The sequence below is a fragment of the Hemitrygon akajei genome, chromosome 16 (assembly GCF_048418815.1).
Source record: "Hemitrygon akajei chromosome 16, sHemAka1.3, whole genome shotgun sequence".
In the NCBI taxonomy this organism is placed as follows: domain Eukaryota; kingdom Metazoa; phylum Chordata; class Chondrichthyes; order Myliobatiformes; family Dasyatidae; genus Hemitrygon; species Hemitrygon akajei.
The window spans coordinates 52,541,496-52,558,072 of NC_133139.1; the positions used below are offsets into that span (position 1 = coordinate 52,541,496).

The 16,577-nt window shown below is 45.3% G+C and overlaps 1 protein-coding gene across 3 annotated transcripts in view; it reads right to left on the minus strand.

The window, feature by feature from the left end:
* Positions 1 to 1,544: 1,544 nt before the first annotated feature.
* Positions 1,545 to 16,577, minus strand: part of LOC140740048 (disintegrin and metalloproteinase domain-containing protein 10-like) — a 710,477-nt gene continuing 695,444 nt past the window's right edge. For 2 of the 3 annotated variants that reach the window (XM_073068877.1, XM_073068876.1), the window contains 2 exons: positions 5,645 to 5,741; positions 1,545 to 2,935 (listed from right to left, as the gene is read on the minus strand). In XM_073068877.1, the coding sequence (XP_072924978.1) occupies positions 2,904 to 2,935; positions 5,645 to 5,741 (129 nt within the window). In that variant the 3' untranslated portion in view covers positions 1,545 to 2,903. Of the gene's footprint in view, positions 2,936 to 5,644; positions 5,742 to 15,281; positions 15,503 to 16,577 lie in introns of all 3 variants that reach the window. The other variant, XM_073068875.1, reaches the window with a different exon arrangement.

Below are 16,577 nucleotides of genomic sequence, written 5' to 3' on the forward strand. Positions count from 1 at the left end.
CTTGTTCAAGGTTAGGAAGATGTTAGTCATTATCTTTGCCGGTGACAATGATGTCATCCAGGTAACACTGAGTCCCTGGAATCCCCTGCAGGACCTGGTCCATTGTTCTTTGCCAGATTGCAGGAGCTGATGTTATCCCAAACACCAACCTGTTGTACTGGTAAAGTCCTTTGTGTGTATTTATTGTCAGCTATATTTCTTGGATGCATCATCGATTTCCATTTGGAGATAAGCCTGGGCCAAATCGATTTTTGTGAAATGTTCCCCTCCTGACAGGGAAGTGAAGATGTCCTCAATACAAGGTAGAGGATACTGTACTGTGTGGAGAACTTGGTTAACAGTCACTTTAGAGTCTCCACATATGTGCACCTTGCGTGGCTTTCCTGGTTTTGTGCTGGAGGTTTTCTTCATCACTGGAACAATAGGTGTGGCCCATTCACTCCAATCCACCTTTGACAGGACCCCAGTCTGCTCCAGACTTTTCAGCTCAGCTGATTGCATATGGCACTGGTCTGGCTTTGTGAAATTTTGGACATGCATTTTCCTCAATCTCAATCTTTGCCTTCATGCCCTGAAGTGTTCCTATTCCTTTCACGAACACTTCCTCAGAGTCAGCAAGTATTTGTGACAGTCACTCAGATGTAGCCTTGCTGCCCTCCTTTGCTGACACATCTAGTGCCTTGATGGTGTGCCAGTCCAACTGGATTTTCCTGAGCCATTCACGTCCCAGCAACAGTGGTCCTCCATTTTTCAGTACATAGAGGTTCAGCTACTGTGTTTTGTCTCCGTAGGTCACTGTCACTTTGATTTTACCTTTGGGATGCACTTTCTGTCTTGTATAAGTCTTTAGCAGTAGTTTTGTTCATTTCAGAGGTATGTGAGAAAATAGTCTTTTGTAGTTGTGTACAGAGATCACCGTTAAAGCTGAGCCTGTGTCCAACTCCATTTTCAATCTGGATTGAAAACCAGCTCCAAATTGACAATGTTCTGATAATTTGCGCAATTCAGCACAATATTCAGAAATGCTTTCATTTTTGCTCTGATTCCATTTGTGAAATTTAAATCTTTCAGCAATGACCAGTGGTTTGGGATTTAAATGCTGTTGGAGAGTGTCCACTATTTGCTTGAATGTTTTGTCAGCTGGCTTTTCATAGCAGCCCGTATGTTTTTGCTCCCATAACACTGAGTAAGACACTGGCTTTCTTCAATATTACTATCAAATGCTGTAATGGTTCCAATCATCGCCATCTTTGTTATGTTAATTTAGTCCCATTTTTTCCTTATTTTCTTTTTAGCTAGCTCCTTGCAGTCTCTGCACATTCCACTTGACTCACGTGTCCCTTTTGCTAGTGCCACGAGCGCACTCTGTCTAGATGCATGTCGCTCCTTTTCATCTCCCTTCTCTCTCTTCTCCTCTGAGTGTCATTATCAACTAAAACGTGGCGTTCCAATAAGATGTAGGTTCATAACTCTCGTCGCCAATTTGATGTGTATGTGGCCTGTTACACAACTATGTTATTAATAACGACGCTGCAGACAGGAACTAAGTTTCATGGTTCTTTACTGGTACAGTCCGAACTTGACACACACGTACAGATCAATACGTACCTAATAGCACATGCAACGATGGGTTACTAAAACATAAAGTTGTCTCTTATTATAATGTAAGCTGTACAGTACAGAGTTTCATTTGGATAAGTGCGATGTGTTGAATTTTAGAAAGACAAATGTAGGACTTTCAAAGTGAGTGGTAGGGTTCCTGGGGAGTGTGATAGTACAAGTGCAGGTAAATGATACCCTGAAAGTGGCATTACAGGTGAGATGGTGCCAAAGGCCTTTGGCATACTGCCCCTCATAATTCCAGGCATTGAGCATAATAATTGGGATGTTATGCTGCAGTTGAATAAGATGTCAGTAAGACCAAGGTTAGTGTGTTTTGGTCACCCTTCTACAGGAAAGATGTAATTAAGCTGAAAAGAAGATGTATGAGGATCTTACCAGGACTCAGTGGGAGAGACAGAGCAGGCTAAGTCTTTTTTCACTGGAGTATAGAGAATTGGGGTGATGCAATAGAGCTGTATAACATGATGAGGACCATAAACAGAGTGAATGCATGCAGTCTTTTTTCCAGGGTTGGGGAATCAGGCATAGTTTTAGGGTGAGGGGGGAGATATTTAATAGGAATCTGAGAGGCAACTTGACCCAGAGGATGGTTTGTAAATTGATTGAGCTGCCAGAGAAAGTGATAACATTTAAAAAGCACTTGGGCAGGTACATGAATGGGAACAGTTGAGAAAAATATGAGCCAAATGCTAGTATACGGACACCTTGATCAGCTTGGATGGACGTCCTGATCAGTTGGTTCAAAAGGCAAGTTTCTGTCCCATATGAATCCGTAACTCTAAAAGAAGAAATTATCTAAGTTTGAATTAAGCTGTGGGGAACTGTGCACAACTATGTGTAGGAAATGAGATACAGCTAAAAGTGGAACAGTGTGATCTTTCTGCAGGGAACAGTGTGGATCATCCTGTGGGAATGATGTGAATCTACTTGTATGATTTTTACTGTGGGAATGGTGTGGATTATCCAGTGAGGAACTATTTCCAACAATGTGTATTTCTGAGTAACTTTGTATTAGATTACAAAAATGCAGATTTGCAACAGTGTCAGTTGAAGCCATTGGGTTTGTCAAGTCCACACCAACTCTTTGGAGAAAATCCCCTCAATCCTATTTCTCCATTCCTTCCTTATTGCCCCAAATGTTCTTCCTCCAAACATCCAGCAATGCTATTTGGAACATCAGCTTGAAAGTTGTTGGACCTTTGAAGAGGTGTGGGTGGTCTTGTTACTGGCGGAGAGACTTCATTCTGCATCCGATGATCAATGATGTTATATCAGTGACCTTAGACAGTTTGTAATTCAGTCATCCGCTCTCCTGTAAGGCAAGAACAGAGAAAGGGCATTGGTGGGTGGAGGACTGACACTGATGGTGTACTCTGGGTCGGTGGCTTTTCTCAACCTCCACTTCTATCATCTCCTGACCGAGCTCCTCCACTAAACCATCCTGCTCCCATCTCCACCTAGCCATGTACTATTCACTCACGTTCCATGGATTTATTCCATGCATATGAGGCTGATCGAGGCCCAGAACTCACATTGCAGAGCACTAGCAGAGAGAGCAGATACTGACCACTGCTGTCTGAGAACCAGCCTTGGCTGGCCACTGGTGGATTGGCTCTTGCTGACCACTGGTGGAACAGCCTTGGCTGACCAATGGTGGATTGGCTTTTGCTGACCACTAGTGGAATGGCCTTGGCTGACCACTGGAGGAACAGCCTTGCATGACCACTGGTAGACCAGCCTTAGCTGAAAACTGGTGGACCAATCTTGGCTGACCACTGGTGGTCTGGCTTTGGCTGACTACAGGTGTATTGGCTCTGGCTGACCTCTGGTGGAACGGATTTTTCTGGCCACTGTTGGACTGGCCTTGGCTGACCACTGAACTGGTCTCTGAATTATTGGGAAACAAAAGGAATCATCGCTTTGTCTCCCTTCAGCGCTAAGGCATGTAATATTGATTGGCTGTGCTGTGACTCTGTGCTTCTGGGGAACTGTGTTAATGACCCAGGCTCATTACCCAACAGCAGGCATAGAAGTTCCTGTTCTCTTACTAGTTCTTCCACAGACCAGTCTCGAAACCCATCCCTTACACACCAGCACTCCACTCTCCCCAATATTACTAACTGGCCCAGACTAGATGTGTGCAGGTTGTGTAGAGGAAGCTATAATAATGAATAAACTGTCTGCCTCTGCCTGTGCCATGTAGCTGCAGCCCTTCCTCTAACCAGAGACCCAGAGCATGACATAATGCGGTCTCTATATTCATCTAAAGCCCCTGATCACTGAAGCACCCAGGTACCTCGAGTCTATGCTTTCCACTATCCAGGGGTTGAGGGACAATTGCCACACTAGAGCAATGGCCCTGGTTGTAAATCACATGCCCTCACAATCATTTTGTCGTCCTTCCTCAGGACCCACAAGCCAGCTTAGCAACTATGGACTCCGATCGCAGTTATAATCAGATTGACCCTCAGGGAACAGTCAACATGACACAAACCAAAATAACCACAGAACAAGGTGATAATGGGTTCAAGGCACAGGGAGAATGGGCTCACTCAGTAGAACAGCAGGGTTAAGAGGGATGGGATGACTGGCAGTAGAGTAAGAGAGAGAGCCCTTTTGATAATAAATGGTGTATAGGAAGGTGGGGGAATGGGGTATGTGGAATGGAGTAACAAAGCTGAGGGAATGAGGTAATAGACATTGGGGATAACTATCCACACCATTTCCCAGTACAGCTGTCATTCCCACTGCCACGTTGTTGCCTTGGAAATTCTATCTTGTCCAATGGTTATCCAACTTGCTCTGGAAGTCCCAACTAAATCCCTTTCCACGGCTTCTGTTCCAGGTCATGACCCCCCCTGTTTACAGTTATTTCCTACATTTGCCTTGGATCTTTGACCAGCACTGTACCAAAATTTTAATCATTTACTTATGGAACCAACTGCCCTGATTAAAACCCCCATGGTAATATAAGCTTCCATCAGCTCCCTCCAGCTTTCCCCTCCATTGGACAACCTGACACCTTCAGCCTAAGCTTAGAGCTGAAATCCCACATTCCAACACAGGTCCTCCTGCACATTCTGTAGGACCTCTGGACCTTTTGGGGCTGGTGATCAGTATGGCATCATCAACGTTCTGATTGGGCTCAATGCAGCATTGGTCTGGTACCCTGGGTTCACTGACTGCTCTCTCAATATGTCCTGCCTCCTTCCAGGATTTAGTCAGGTGTATGTCCAGCTCTCTTCATTCCCACACCCCTAACACCACTATCTTGTTCATATGACTGCACTTCATTCTTGCAGCCAGAATGTATCACCTTACTTCACTCTGCATTAAACTTCATCTGCCCACTGCTTGCCCAACATGACTGCCCATCCACTTACCTCTGCATTAAACGTCATCTGCCCACTGACTGTCCATCCACTTACCTCTGCATTAAACGTCATCTGCCCACTGACTGTCCAACCTGACTGTCCATCCACTTACCTCTGCATTAAACGTCATCTGCCCATCTCCTGACCAACCTGACTGCCTATCCACATCTTCTGACCAAACATTACCCTTCTCACTTTTGACTGGATTCACTCCGAACACCTATATTCAAGGTAGTTAATACATTTCAGAAACTCAATGCCCTGGGGGCTCCAGCTCTCACCACTGACTCTTGGGTACGGCATTAATGCCATGTTTTATCATCCCCATATTCCCATCAACACCCCATAGATTCTAGCCTTCACCTACCCACTGAGGATAATTTATATTGATTAAACTACCAACTTGCACATCATTGGGATATGGAGGAAACCAGAACATGCCAACTCCACACTGTCAGCACCTGAGGTCAGAATTGAACCCGGCTCTCTGGAGTTGACTGGTAGTGGCTCTACCCACTGCACCACTGCTCCTGCCTGTCACTTAGCCCTCTTCCTGGACAAGGCATCCCCGTAAATCTGGTGATTCAGACTCAAGGCTCCTGTGGATGGATCTGGATGCAGTAATGATCAGGATGTGATATTGTTACCTATATTACTGTCCAAGGTCTTCTCGAAGATAAACACTGTACTGGCCATCAGTGCTCCGAGGGTTAGGATGCCGACCAAAACAGCCCACCAATGTTCCTGCAGACAGGGGAGGAGAAAGATTCCACATGAAGCACCATCACACACTGGCAACCATTTCCCTGATGGTGAAAACTCCTTCCCAACCCGAACCAAAGCTAAGAGAATGAGTGAGGCAGCAGTACTGAGGGCCAGGTTCAGTCTGAACTGCTTCTGGTCAGATTGGCCACAGATAGAAAATGGCAGCTCGTCCTCTTGCCAATCCTTCCCTCCCCACTGTTCCATGTTACAATACTATCCACACCCGACTGATGGTCGCTCAGTAGATAGATAGATAGATAGATAGATACTTTATTCATCCCCATGGGGAAATTCAACTTTTTTTCCAATGTCCCATACACTTGTTGTAGCAAAACTAATTACATACAATTCTTAACTCAGTAAAAAATATGGTATGCATCTAAATCACTATCTCAAAAAGCATTAATAATAGCTTTTAAAAAGTTCTTAAGTCCTAGATAGATAGATAGATAGATAGATACTTTATTCATCCCCATGGGGAAATTCAACTTTTTTCCAATGTCCCATACACTTGTTGTAGCAAAACTAATTACATACAATACTTAACTCAGTAAAAATATGATATGCATCTAAATCACTATCTCAAAAAGCATTAATAATAGCTTTTAAAAAGTTCTTAAGTCCTGGCGGTAGAATTGTAAAGCCTAATGGCATTGGGGAGTACCAGACAGAAAGCTCTTTTTCATGTGTGACTCTGAAGTATACACATGCAAGATTTAAGGAATCAGTGATAGGGAATAAATTGTTAAATTAATTTGTTTTTGTAAGATGCACCAAAGTACAGTGAAAAACTTTGTTTTGCATGACATCTGTACATTACAACAATGCATTGAGGTAGAACAGGGTAACCCGATGACAGAGTGCCGAATAAAGTGTTACAGTTACAGAGAAAGTGCAGTGCAGGCAGAAAATAAGTTGCAAGGCCATGGTGAGGTAGATTATGACCTCAGGAGCCCCTCTTAGTGTTCAAGGGGACCATTCAAAATTCTTGTAACAGTGGGACAGAAGCTGTCCTTGTGCCTGGTGGTACACGCTTTTGTATCTTCTACTGATGAGAGAGGGGAGAAGAGAGAATATTCAGGGTGGGTGATCTCATGATTATGCTTTACTGAGGCAGTGAGAGATGCAAACAGGATCCATGGGGGGGGGGGGCTGCTTTCTGTGGTGTGTTGTTGAGCTGTGTCCACACGCTCTGCAGTTTCTTGCAGTTGGCACATCGAGCTGTGATGCATCCAGATAGAAACCTTTCTATGGTGCATCACCAAAAATTGGTCAGAGGGGACAAGCCAAATTTTTGAGGAAGTAGAGGTGCTGCTGAGCTTTCTTGTCTGTGACGAGGACAGACTATCAGTGACATTCACTGTTAGGAATCTGAAGCTCTCAATCTTCTCAACCTTAGCACCATTGATGTAAAGAGGAAAGTGAACCCCCCCCCCCCAAATAAAGCTCTTCTCTTTTGCTGACATTGAAGGAAATGTTATAGTCAAATCACCATGCCACTAGGCACTTTATCTATCTGCTGCTTGTACTCTGTCTCATCGTTATTTGAGATACAACCCACTAAGGTGTTGTCATCTGCCAACCTGCAGTTGGAGTTACAGCAAAATCTAGCCTGACAGTTGTGAGTGTACAGGGAGTAGAGTGGAGGGACTGAGGAGTTCGTCTTGTGGGGCATTCGTGTTGAGTATGATCATTTCAGAGGTACTGCTGTCTATCCTTACTCGTTGCAGTCTGTTAATCAGGATGTCGAGTCAAGGCTCCAGCAATCTCTTCTCCTGCCTCTCTCAATAACCTGGGTTCCCAGTCTCTCAGTAAATCTTTACTCCTGGAGATACAGCAGGGCAGGTCGGCGGAGACGTTCAGACACACCCTCTCTTATGCATCAGTGACTGAACTGTCAATAGCTTGGACTCAGCCTCCCAGTGTTCAGCAAACACAAATGTGGTCCACACATTGCAGTTCACCGCTGAGTTTCAGTGACTGGTTCCTGAGTATAGTTGTCGTGGAGTTGAATGACTTCACAAAGATTCTGGAAACTAGTGTTGAGCGCAAGGGAAATGTGTTAGGGCTGTTGGTCAGAGAGTACTGCAGTTTACAAATCAGTGAATTTAAATGAATCAAGGACAGTGGAAGCAGACAAACTAATTATCTTTGTCCTTGCCAGGAGGGAAGAATGGAGGCTGCCATTTTGTGAAGAGACTGTGTTCTCCATTTTATGAATTAGTCGCTTGGTTCAATCACTGTTTTCAAGTTGACATAATGATGCCTCCGATAATTTGCTGAACTAGGAATCATTGCCAAATAAGAAATTATTTGTGAGGTGTAATTTGATTGGCTATAACATGCAGGTTTTTGACCGGTGGCATCTGAATCTGTTCTGTGTGATTCAAGCTGGTGGCTGATTGAGAACGAAGAGCCATAAATTACCCATTGTCACTTGCTGGCAAGAGGGCAATAAATGGATGCTGGCCTGAAGCAGAGCCAATAAAAAGATGTTAAAGGTTAGACCTATAGCCAATGACCAAACACGAGAAAATCTGCAGATGCTGGAAATTCAAACAACAACACACACAAAATGCTGGTAGAACACAGCAGGCCAGGCAGCATCTATAGGGAGAAGTGCTGTCGACAGTGCTTCTCCCTATAGATGCTGCCTGGCCTGCTGTGTTCCACCAGCATTTTATGTGTGTTGCTATAGCCAATGACACTGAAATATAACATTTGAATTGGTAAGAAATGGATATAAAACCAGATGCTTCAAGTGTGCTGGCAGCAGTAACTCTGTAGGAGACCAACTATCACAGATGTGAGGTGCCCCGTGGACATGTGGAGATTCAAAACGAGACAACTGAGAAACACGTGGCCAACAGCAGAAACTCCTTTTTACTGGTATTATCTTTTCTGTTCTTTGACTGTTCATGGAAAATCAGGAAAACTTAGTAAGTGTTATTCTGAATAACACAGTTATTCTGTTGTGTAAGTTCACGTGTTCTTCCATAAAGGTACTTGTCGGTAATTACACATTGTCTCTGATCATTATTACAAGAGATGATTCTTGTAACAGGGATGACAAACAGCAAAGTGTTGAAGGCCTTGTTTAACACCAGTCTTCACTGAGACTGACTGCTATGGACCAGTTGTTGGATCACTGCCTATATGTCATTATAAAGCAAATATAAGGTGGAAACAAACTTCTACCCACCCATCTGGTGGAGTCAAGGACCACAGCGTGGTTGAGAATGGCCATGTGTAGTGATGGCACTGTCCACATAGGATGGACAGAATCTGAGGAACATATCTTTTGCCAATGGGAGGAAGTGGGTGAGAGGACTCTGGTCATGGCTTTCTCGATAACACCACAGTGTTGGGGATATACTGGATCTGGAGGTCAGGGTAGTAGAAAATGTCAGGCAAGAAATGGACAAAGAGTTTACAAGTATGATGTGCAGAGCTGTTCATCTGGCAGAGATTGATCCATAACAACATGCTCATTCAGGTGTACTGACAGGGACTGGATGCTTCAGAGCAGCCCTGTGGGAAATTAATGCTGTTGGTGGCTACCTTCTCTTTGGACAGATCAATGCCAGTGAGTCCAGCATGTTGTTTCCTGGAATCTCCTCTTGTGGTGGTGGTGTGGAAATGTGCAATGCAGTAGAGTGCGCCAGACTTCAGAAAGGCTAATGTGCTGGGGTGGGCTAGTTGTGTGACTGGTTTGATTTCACTGGGGAGCGGTCACAGGTTGGGGAGTAAGTGAAGGAGCCTCGGCCAGCTGCTGCCTTGCATTGTGAGGAGGTGCATCTGCAGCTTCCAGCCTTCAGTGATGGAGTGGAAAGTGAACCACTGTGGACGAAAACTGGAAATCTCTACAAAAACTCACAGATCTGACAGCAACTGTAGAGAGAGCAGAAGACTGCATAGTGCAGATAGAAATTTCAAGATCCAGAGAAAGGAGAAAACCATGAAAGGATGGGCTGGAGGGAGATTAAAACACAGAGTGACTGTAATTGCACTCAGGACACACACTCTTCTCATCACTACCATCAGGGAGGGGGTACAGGTGTCTGAAGACACAGACTCATGTTTTAGGAGCAGCTTTTCCCCTCTGCTATCAGATTTCTGAATGGTTCATGAACTTTGCTGTCCCGAGCCATCAGAGGGGCAAAGCGTGCACACGCTCAGCTAATCCACGGCCACTTCCAGGACAGTGGCGACACGCGGCACATGTGGAAGGGCATCCAGGACATCACCAATTACAGGACAACATCATCTGACTGTGCAGGTGATGTCTCCATCCCAGATGCACTGAATAACTTCTACGCCCGGTTTGAGGTGGAAAATGACGTGGCGGCGAGGAAGTCTACCCCTCCTGCGAATGACCAGGTGCTGTGTCTCTCCGTGGCCGATGTGAGAAGAACCCTGTGCAGGGTTAACCCACGGAAGGCTGCTGGACCAACAACATCCCTGGTAGAGTGTTCAGAGGATGTGCAGACCAGCTAGCAGATGTTCTCACTGACATCTTCAACATCTCCCTGAGCAGCGCCACCATCCAACGTGCTTCAAGGCCGCCACCATTGTCCCCGTGCCGTAGAAGTCTTCAGTGTCGTGCCTAAATGACTACCGTCCCGTTGCACTCACATCCATCATCATGAAGTGTTTCGAGAGGCTCGTCATGAGGCACCCTGCTACACCCCTCACTGGACCCCCTGCAGTTTGCGTACCGTCCCAACTGCTCAACAGATGACGCCATTGCCATCACCCTCCACCTGGCCCTAACCCACCTGGACAAAAAAGACACATACGTTCGGATGCTGTTCATAGACTTCAGTTCAGCATTCAACACAATCATCCCTCAGAAACTGATTGGAAAGCTGAGCCTACTGGGCCTGAACACCTCCCTCTGCAACTGGATCCTAGATTCCTGACTGGGAGACCTCAGTCAGTCCAGATTGGGAGCAGCATCTCCAACACCATCACACTGAGCACGGGAGCTCCCCAGGGCTGTGTGCTCAGTCCACTGCTGTTCACTCTGCTGACCCATGACTGTGCTGCAACACACAGCTTGAACCATATCATCAAGTTCGCTGATGACACGACCATGGTGGGTCTCATCAGCAAGAACAACGAGTCAGCTTACAGAGAGGAGGTGCAGTAGCTAATGGACTGATGCAGAGCCAACAACCTGTCTCTTAATGTGAACAAAACAAAAGAGATGGTTGTTGACTTCAGGAGGGCACGGAGCGACCGCTCCCCGCTGAACATCGACAGCTCCTCGGTAGAGATCGTAAAGAGCACCAAATTTCTTGGTGTTCACCTGATGGAGAATCTCACGTGGTCCCTCAACACCAGTTCCATAGCAAAGAAAGCCCAGCAGCATCTCTACTTTTTGTAGGCTGAGGAAAGTCCACCTCCCACCCCCCCATCCTCATCACATTCTACAGGGATTGTATTGAGAGTATCCTGAGCAACTGCATCACCGCATGGTTCCGAAATTGCACCATCTCGGATCGCAAGACCCTGCAGCGGATAGTGAGGTCAGCTGAGAAGATCATCGGGGTCTCTCTTCCCGTCATCACGGACATTTACACTACACGCTGCATCCGCAAAGGAAACAGCATTATGAAGGACCCCATGCACCCCTCATACAATCTCTTCTCCCTCCTGCTGTCTGAGAAAAGGCTTCGAAGCATTCGGGCTCTCACGACCAGACTATGTAACAGTTTCTTCCCCCAAGCTATCAGACTCCTCAATACCCAGAGCCTGGACTGACACCTTGCCCTATTGTCCTGTTTATTATTTATTGTAATGCCTGCACTGTTTTTGTGCACTTTACACAGTCCTGTGTAGGTCTGTAATCTAGTGTAGCTTTCTCTGTGTTGTTTTTTTATGTAGTTCAGTCTAGTTTTTGTACTGTGTCATGTAACACCATGGTCCTGAAAAACGTTGTCTCATTTTTACTACGTACTGTACCAGCAGTTATGGTCGAAATGACAATAAAAGTGACTTGACTTATTTTGCAGTATTTTTCATTGTAACTTAGTTTTTAATGCAACCACAAAACAAATTTAATGACATATGTCATTGATAATGACTCTGATTCTGAATCTGATTAAGTGGGACAACAGAGGCAATGAAGAACGACAGATTGGGCTGTGGGAGATGTCAATGGGAATCAGCTACACAACTATTTAAACTCAATGTCGAATCTGGAAGGACACTGAACTTGGAACATGTCTTGCAGACTATTCAACCAGATCACTTCATTACACAGTGCATTAAGGGAGAAGAAGGTAAAAGAATAACAAATTGCAGAATAAAGTGCAACAGCTACAGAGAAAGTGCAGGCAAACAATAAGGTGTAAGATCACAACGAAGAGATTGTGAGGTCAAGAACCCAACTTATGAATGGAAGGGGGGGAGGGCATGTCAAAACAGTCAGAATTGATAACTGTGGAATGTGGTATTCTCAAAGGGGAGAGGGAGGGAGAACAGATCCTTCCAGGGAGTAACTTGTCATGGTACCTGTGGGACTGGGAGAGTGTTCAGTCGAAAAGTATCACCAGCAAGTAAAGGCCGTAAACAGATGTCAAAACCTTCTATTACTTGGTGCTCTGTGTGTGAATGATGATGTGAATGCAATGACTGCCATATCAAACTGAGCCACTCATTCATCCTGCTACTGTCTCCACAAAAGCTGCCTGATCAGCTGAGTATTTCTAACACCTTAGTTCAGATTTCCTGCATCTGCAGCATTTTGCTTTTAAGCAAGAAGTGGACAAGTGACAGATCAAATCTTGATGGAGCTGGAAATGGTCAGGTCAATACGTTTCGCATCTTTGAAAGGCATTCAACAATCAAAATAACAAAACTTAATGGTCTTCTTCTGGTATCCGCCTATGCATCCATCTTGGGCAGATCAAGAGCTATGCAGGACTCTGTGCTGAGCCGATGATGGAGGAGTGGTACACTGTGCTGTCATCATTCCCAGCACGTTCTGTCTTTCTGGGAGAGTCCGACACACTGTACATCATCCACAGCACGTTCTGTCTTTCCGGCTGTCACAGTGTGCATTGACAGATGACTGAACCCGGTGCAGAGGAACGACAAGCTCCAATGTTGAGACAGAAAGAAGAATTTATTCATCAGAACTCCAACTGAACTTCAGTGGCTTGACCGAGTGACACAATGAGAGGAATCATTCTCGAAACACCCGCACTAGCACTAATTAAGAGCCCCTTTAAACAATCACAGTCAGCTGAAAACCTGTGTCAGTCAAAGTAAACTAGACAAGATTAAAAAGAAAGCGCAAGGTTTAATGATTCTAGATAAGACAACAAGTAACATATAGATGTTCACAGGCCTGCAGGGCTAATGACAGTACCTCCCTCCCAAAAGCCCAGGGATTCCTGGGAAATTCAAACAGAGCTGGTAAAGGTGAAACGGACCTGATGCTCTCGAGTCAGGGCTGGAAAACTTGGAAACAATCCATAGAAGTCAGAAACATAGAATCAACCTTGGAAACATAGCATCAAGTTTGGGAACATGGAATAGTCCTCGGAAGCCTGAAAGAGTCCATGGAAACCTGGAATTGTCCTTGTAAACCTGGAATAGTCCTTGGAAACCCAGAATAGTCCTTGTACACCTGGAATAGTCCTTGGAATCCCGGAATAGTCCTTGTACACCTGGAATAGTCCTTGTACACCTGGAATAGTCCTTGGAAATCCAGAATAGTCCTTAGAAACCCGGAATTGTCCTTGGAAACCCAGAATAGTCCTTGTACACCTGGAATTGTCCTTGGAAACCCAGAATAGTCCTTAGAAACCCGGAATTGTCCTTGGAAACCCAGAATAGTCCTTGTACACCTGGAATTGTCCTTGGAAACCCAGAATAGTCCTTAGAAACCCGGAATTGTCCTTGGAAACCCAGAATAGTCCTTGGAAACCTGGAATTGTCCTTGGAAACCCAGAATAGTCCTTGTACACCTGGAATTGTCCTTGGAAACCCAGAATAGTCCTTGTACACCTGGAATAGTCCTTGTAAACACGAGGAAATCTGCAGATGCTGGAAATTCAAGCAACACACAGAAAATGCTGGTGGAACACAGCAGGCCAGGCAGCATCTATAGGGAGAAGCGCTGTCAACATTTTGGGCCGAGACCCTTCGTCAGGACTAACTGAAAGGAAAGATAGTAAGAGATAGTAAGATAGTAGGAGGACCGTTGGCTCCAGTCAACCGATGTCCAAACCGCTGTTGAATCTCCATTGGGTCCATTGATGGCATGGGGTCCTCCTATCGCAGTATGTTCTGATATCTGAACCCAGGTGCAGAAGCACAACCAACTCCCATGTTGAGACAGAAACAAGAGTTTATTTATCAGAACTTCAACTGAACTTTGGTTTTGATCAAGCAATACCATGAGATGAATCATTCTTGAAACACACACACACAAAAACCCTGCGATAAGCTGTGATTGGGAGTCCACTTTGACTTCCAATTCAAAGAACATTTATTATCAAACTGTGTATATTCAACCTTGAGATTCGTCTGCTTACAGGCAGCCACAAAGCAAGAAGCTCGAATAAACCCAATTTAAAAACAGACCAACACACAATGCGAGGAGAGAGAGGGAATAAAGCACAAATCATGCAAACAATAGAAGCGAGCAAATTGCATTCTGAACCAAATTAAGTCCATAGACTTGAATCCTAGAGCAGCCAGAGTAGGCCCAAAACCTCGGTCTCAGTTCATATATAGCAGGGCAAATCATCGCAAAACTCTCAGACACAAAGTGCAAAGTAGCCAGAGCAGTCTCACAGCCTCAGCCTCAGCACTGAGGAGAGTGGAGTAAAATGTCGAAGAGCCGAATCGGCTTGACCCTTGCCTCCAGTCCCGACACCCTGCCTTTCCAGTCCATCAGGTCCAGTGTTTAAATTGTCCAAGCACTGGATCGTCCCCCACACCCAGACTTGGGCAGTACGCTCTGGGTCGCTTCCAGCCCATACTCGACTTTTCCAAATTTATGCAGTACTTCGACGGATCAAACCTCACTCCGACTCCATCTCATACCCACGCACCTTGACCCTCAGATCAGCCTTGCCTTTGCTCACCTCTCCATTGTTTGTGGTGATCGTTTAATAAAGAGTGTTATTGATTAAAGTGTTTAGTCGAATACCTTGCTTTGAAAACTACCAATAAGCTGTCACCCACATTCAGTAGCACCATCTTATAATAATTACAATGCACTGAAAACCTGTGCCAATCAAAATAAACAACAAGGATAAACAGAAAACACAAGGGCTTAATGACTCCAGATAAGATAACAATTACCAAGGCCAGCAGGGTTAATGATACCGAGGGGAGAATCTACCACACTGTACCTAGTTCCGGGGAAGAGTCTATTACATAGTACAACATCCCCAACACATGCTGTTGTTTTCATGCAGATCTGTTGATGTTGGCACTGTAACACAACCAACCTCACACATAGCATCGTACTTGGATCTGATCCTCACAAGCACTCACCCTCATCCACTCCGAGATGCTGGCAAACTCCGTGGGATCAAAGATGGCATTTTTCAGTCTGGCGATGGGACCGTCATCATCAACCAAGCGACACTTGTTAAAGGTATCACAGTAGCCCTGTTTCTTGTGGCAGGGTGAGCCAGGGGGCTTTGTGAACAGGGTCCTGTTGAAGTACTGCTGCAGGAGGGCTGAGGAGGAGCTGGCACAAGAGCGGTCATTCCCTGCAATCACATAGGCTGGCATGATCAGAAGCCTTTCCAGCTCTTCGACCCTCCCATACTTTCAGTGTGCTGGAGCTTCACCCAGTATCTCAGTTAATCTACACTTCCAACCTCCCACTCAACTGAGATATTACTGCAGGAAGTATTAGATTCTGAGGGAAGTCCAACTTTCTATTACAGGCATTTGCAGCACTAAGTTTGTATGATGACCTGATGGATTCAGTTTGGCACAGACCATCAATTCCTCATTTATTCTCTCAGATTCTACCACCATCCACACACTAGGATCAATTTACTGTGGCCTAATAACCCACCTTTTGGATGTCGGGGTAAATTCACGCAACCACAGAAAGAACATGCATACTCCACACAAGCAGCGCCCAAGGTCAGAATTGAACCCAGACCGCTGAAGATGTGAGGTAGTGGCTCTACTTGCTAAGGCACAGTACCTCTCAGTCTAGTTAGTGAACTAAATGTGACCTCAGGTATGTTCCCGTGACTACCTACAACCCAAAGCCAATAGGTCCAGATCCTGCTCAGACGACGGCTGAACAAGATGTGGCAGGAGGCAATGTCCCATCAAGGAAGGGGGGAGTTTGCTAGTAAAGGTTTTACTTACAGGGTACCCAGCTGAAGCCAGTTCCCATATCGAACTGCACAGTGGGTATGTTGGGCAGGTTTCACTGGAGCCAGCCTCTGGTTCTCCTCCTTGGTTAGGATGTCAAATACCCTCACTGTGAGTCACAGAAACAGGTCTTCTGCCCAATTCACCCATGCTGACCAAGGTGTCTTCCTGAACTAAACCCATCTAGCTCGTATCCCTCTGAACCTTTCCCATCCATATACCTGTCCAAATGTCTTTTTAACAGTGTAATAATTACCCATCTCTACCACGTCCATAAGCTACCACCCTCTATGTGGAAAACTTGCCCCTCCATTCCCCCTTTAAAATTTTCCCTAACATCTTAGATCTATGCCCACTGCTTTTAGACTCTACCAACCTGTGACTACCCACCTTGTCTATGCTCTTCCTGATTCTATAAAGTTCCGTAAGATCACCTTTAGCCTCCTTCAA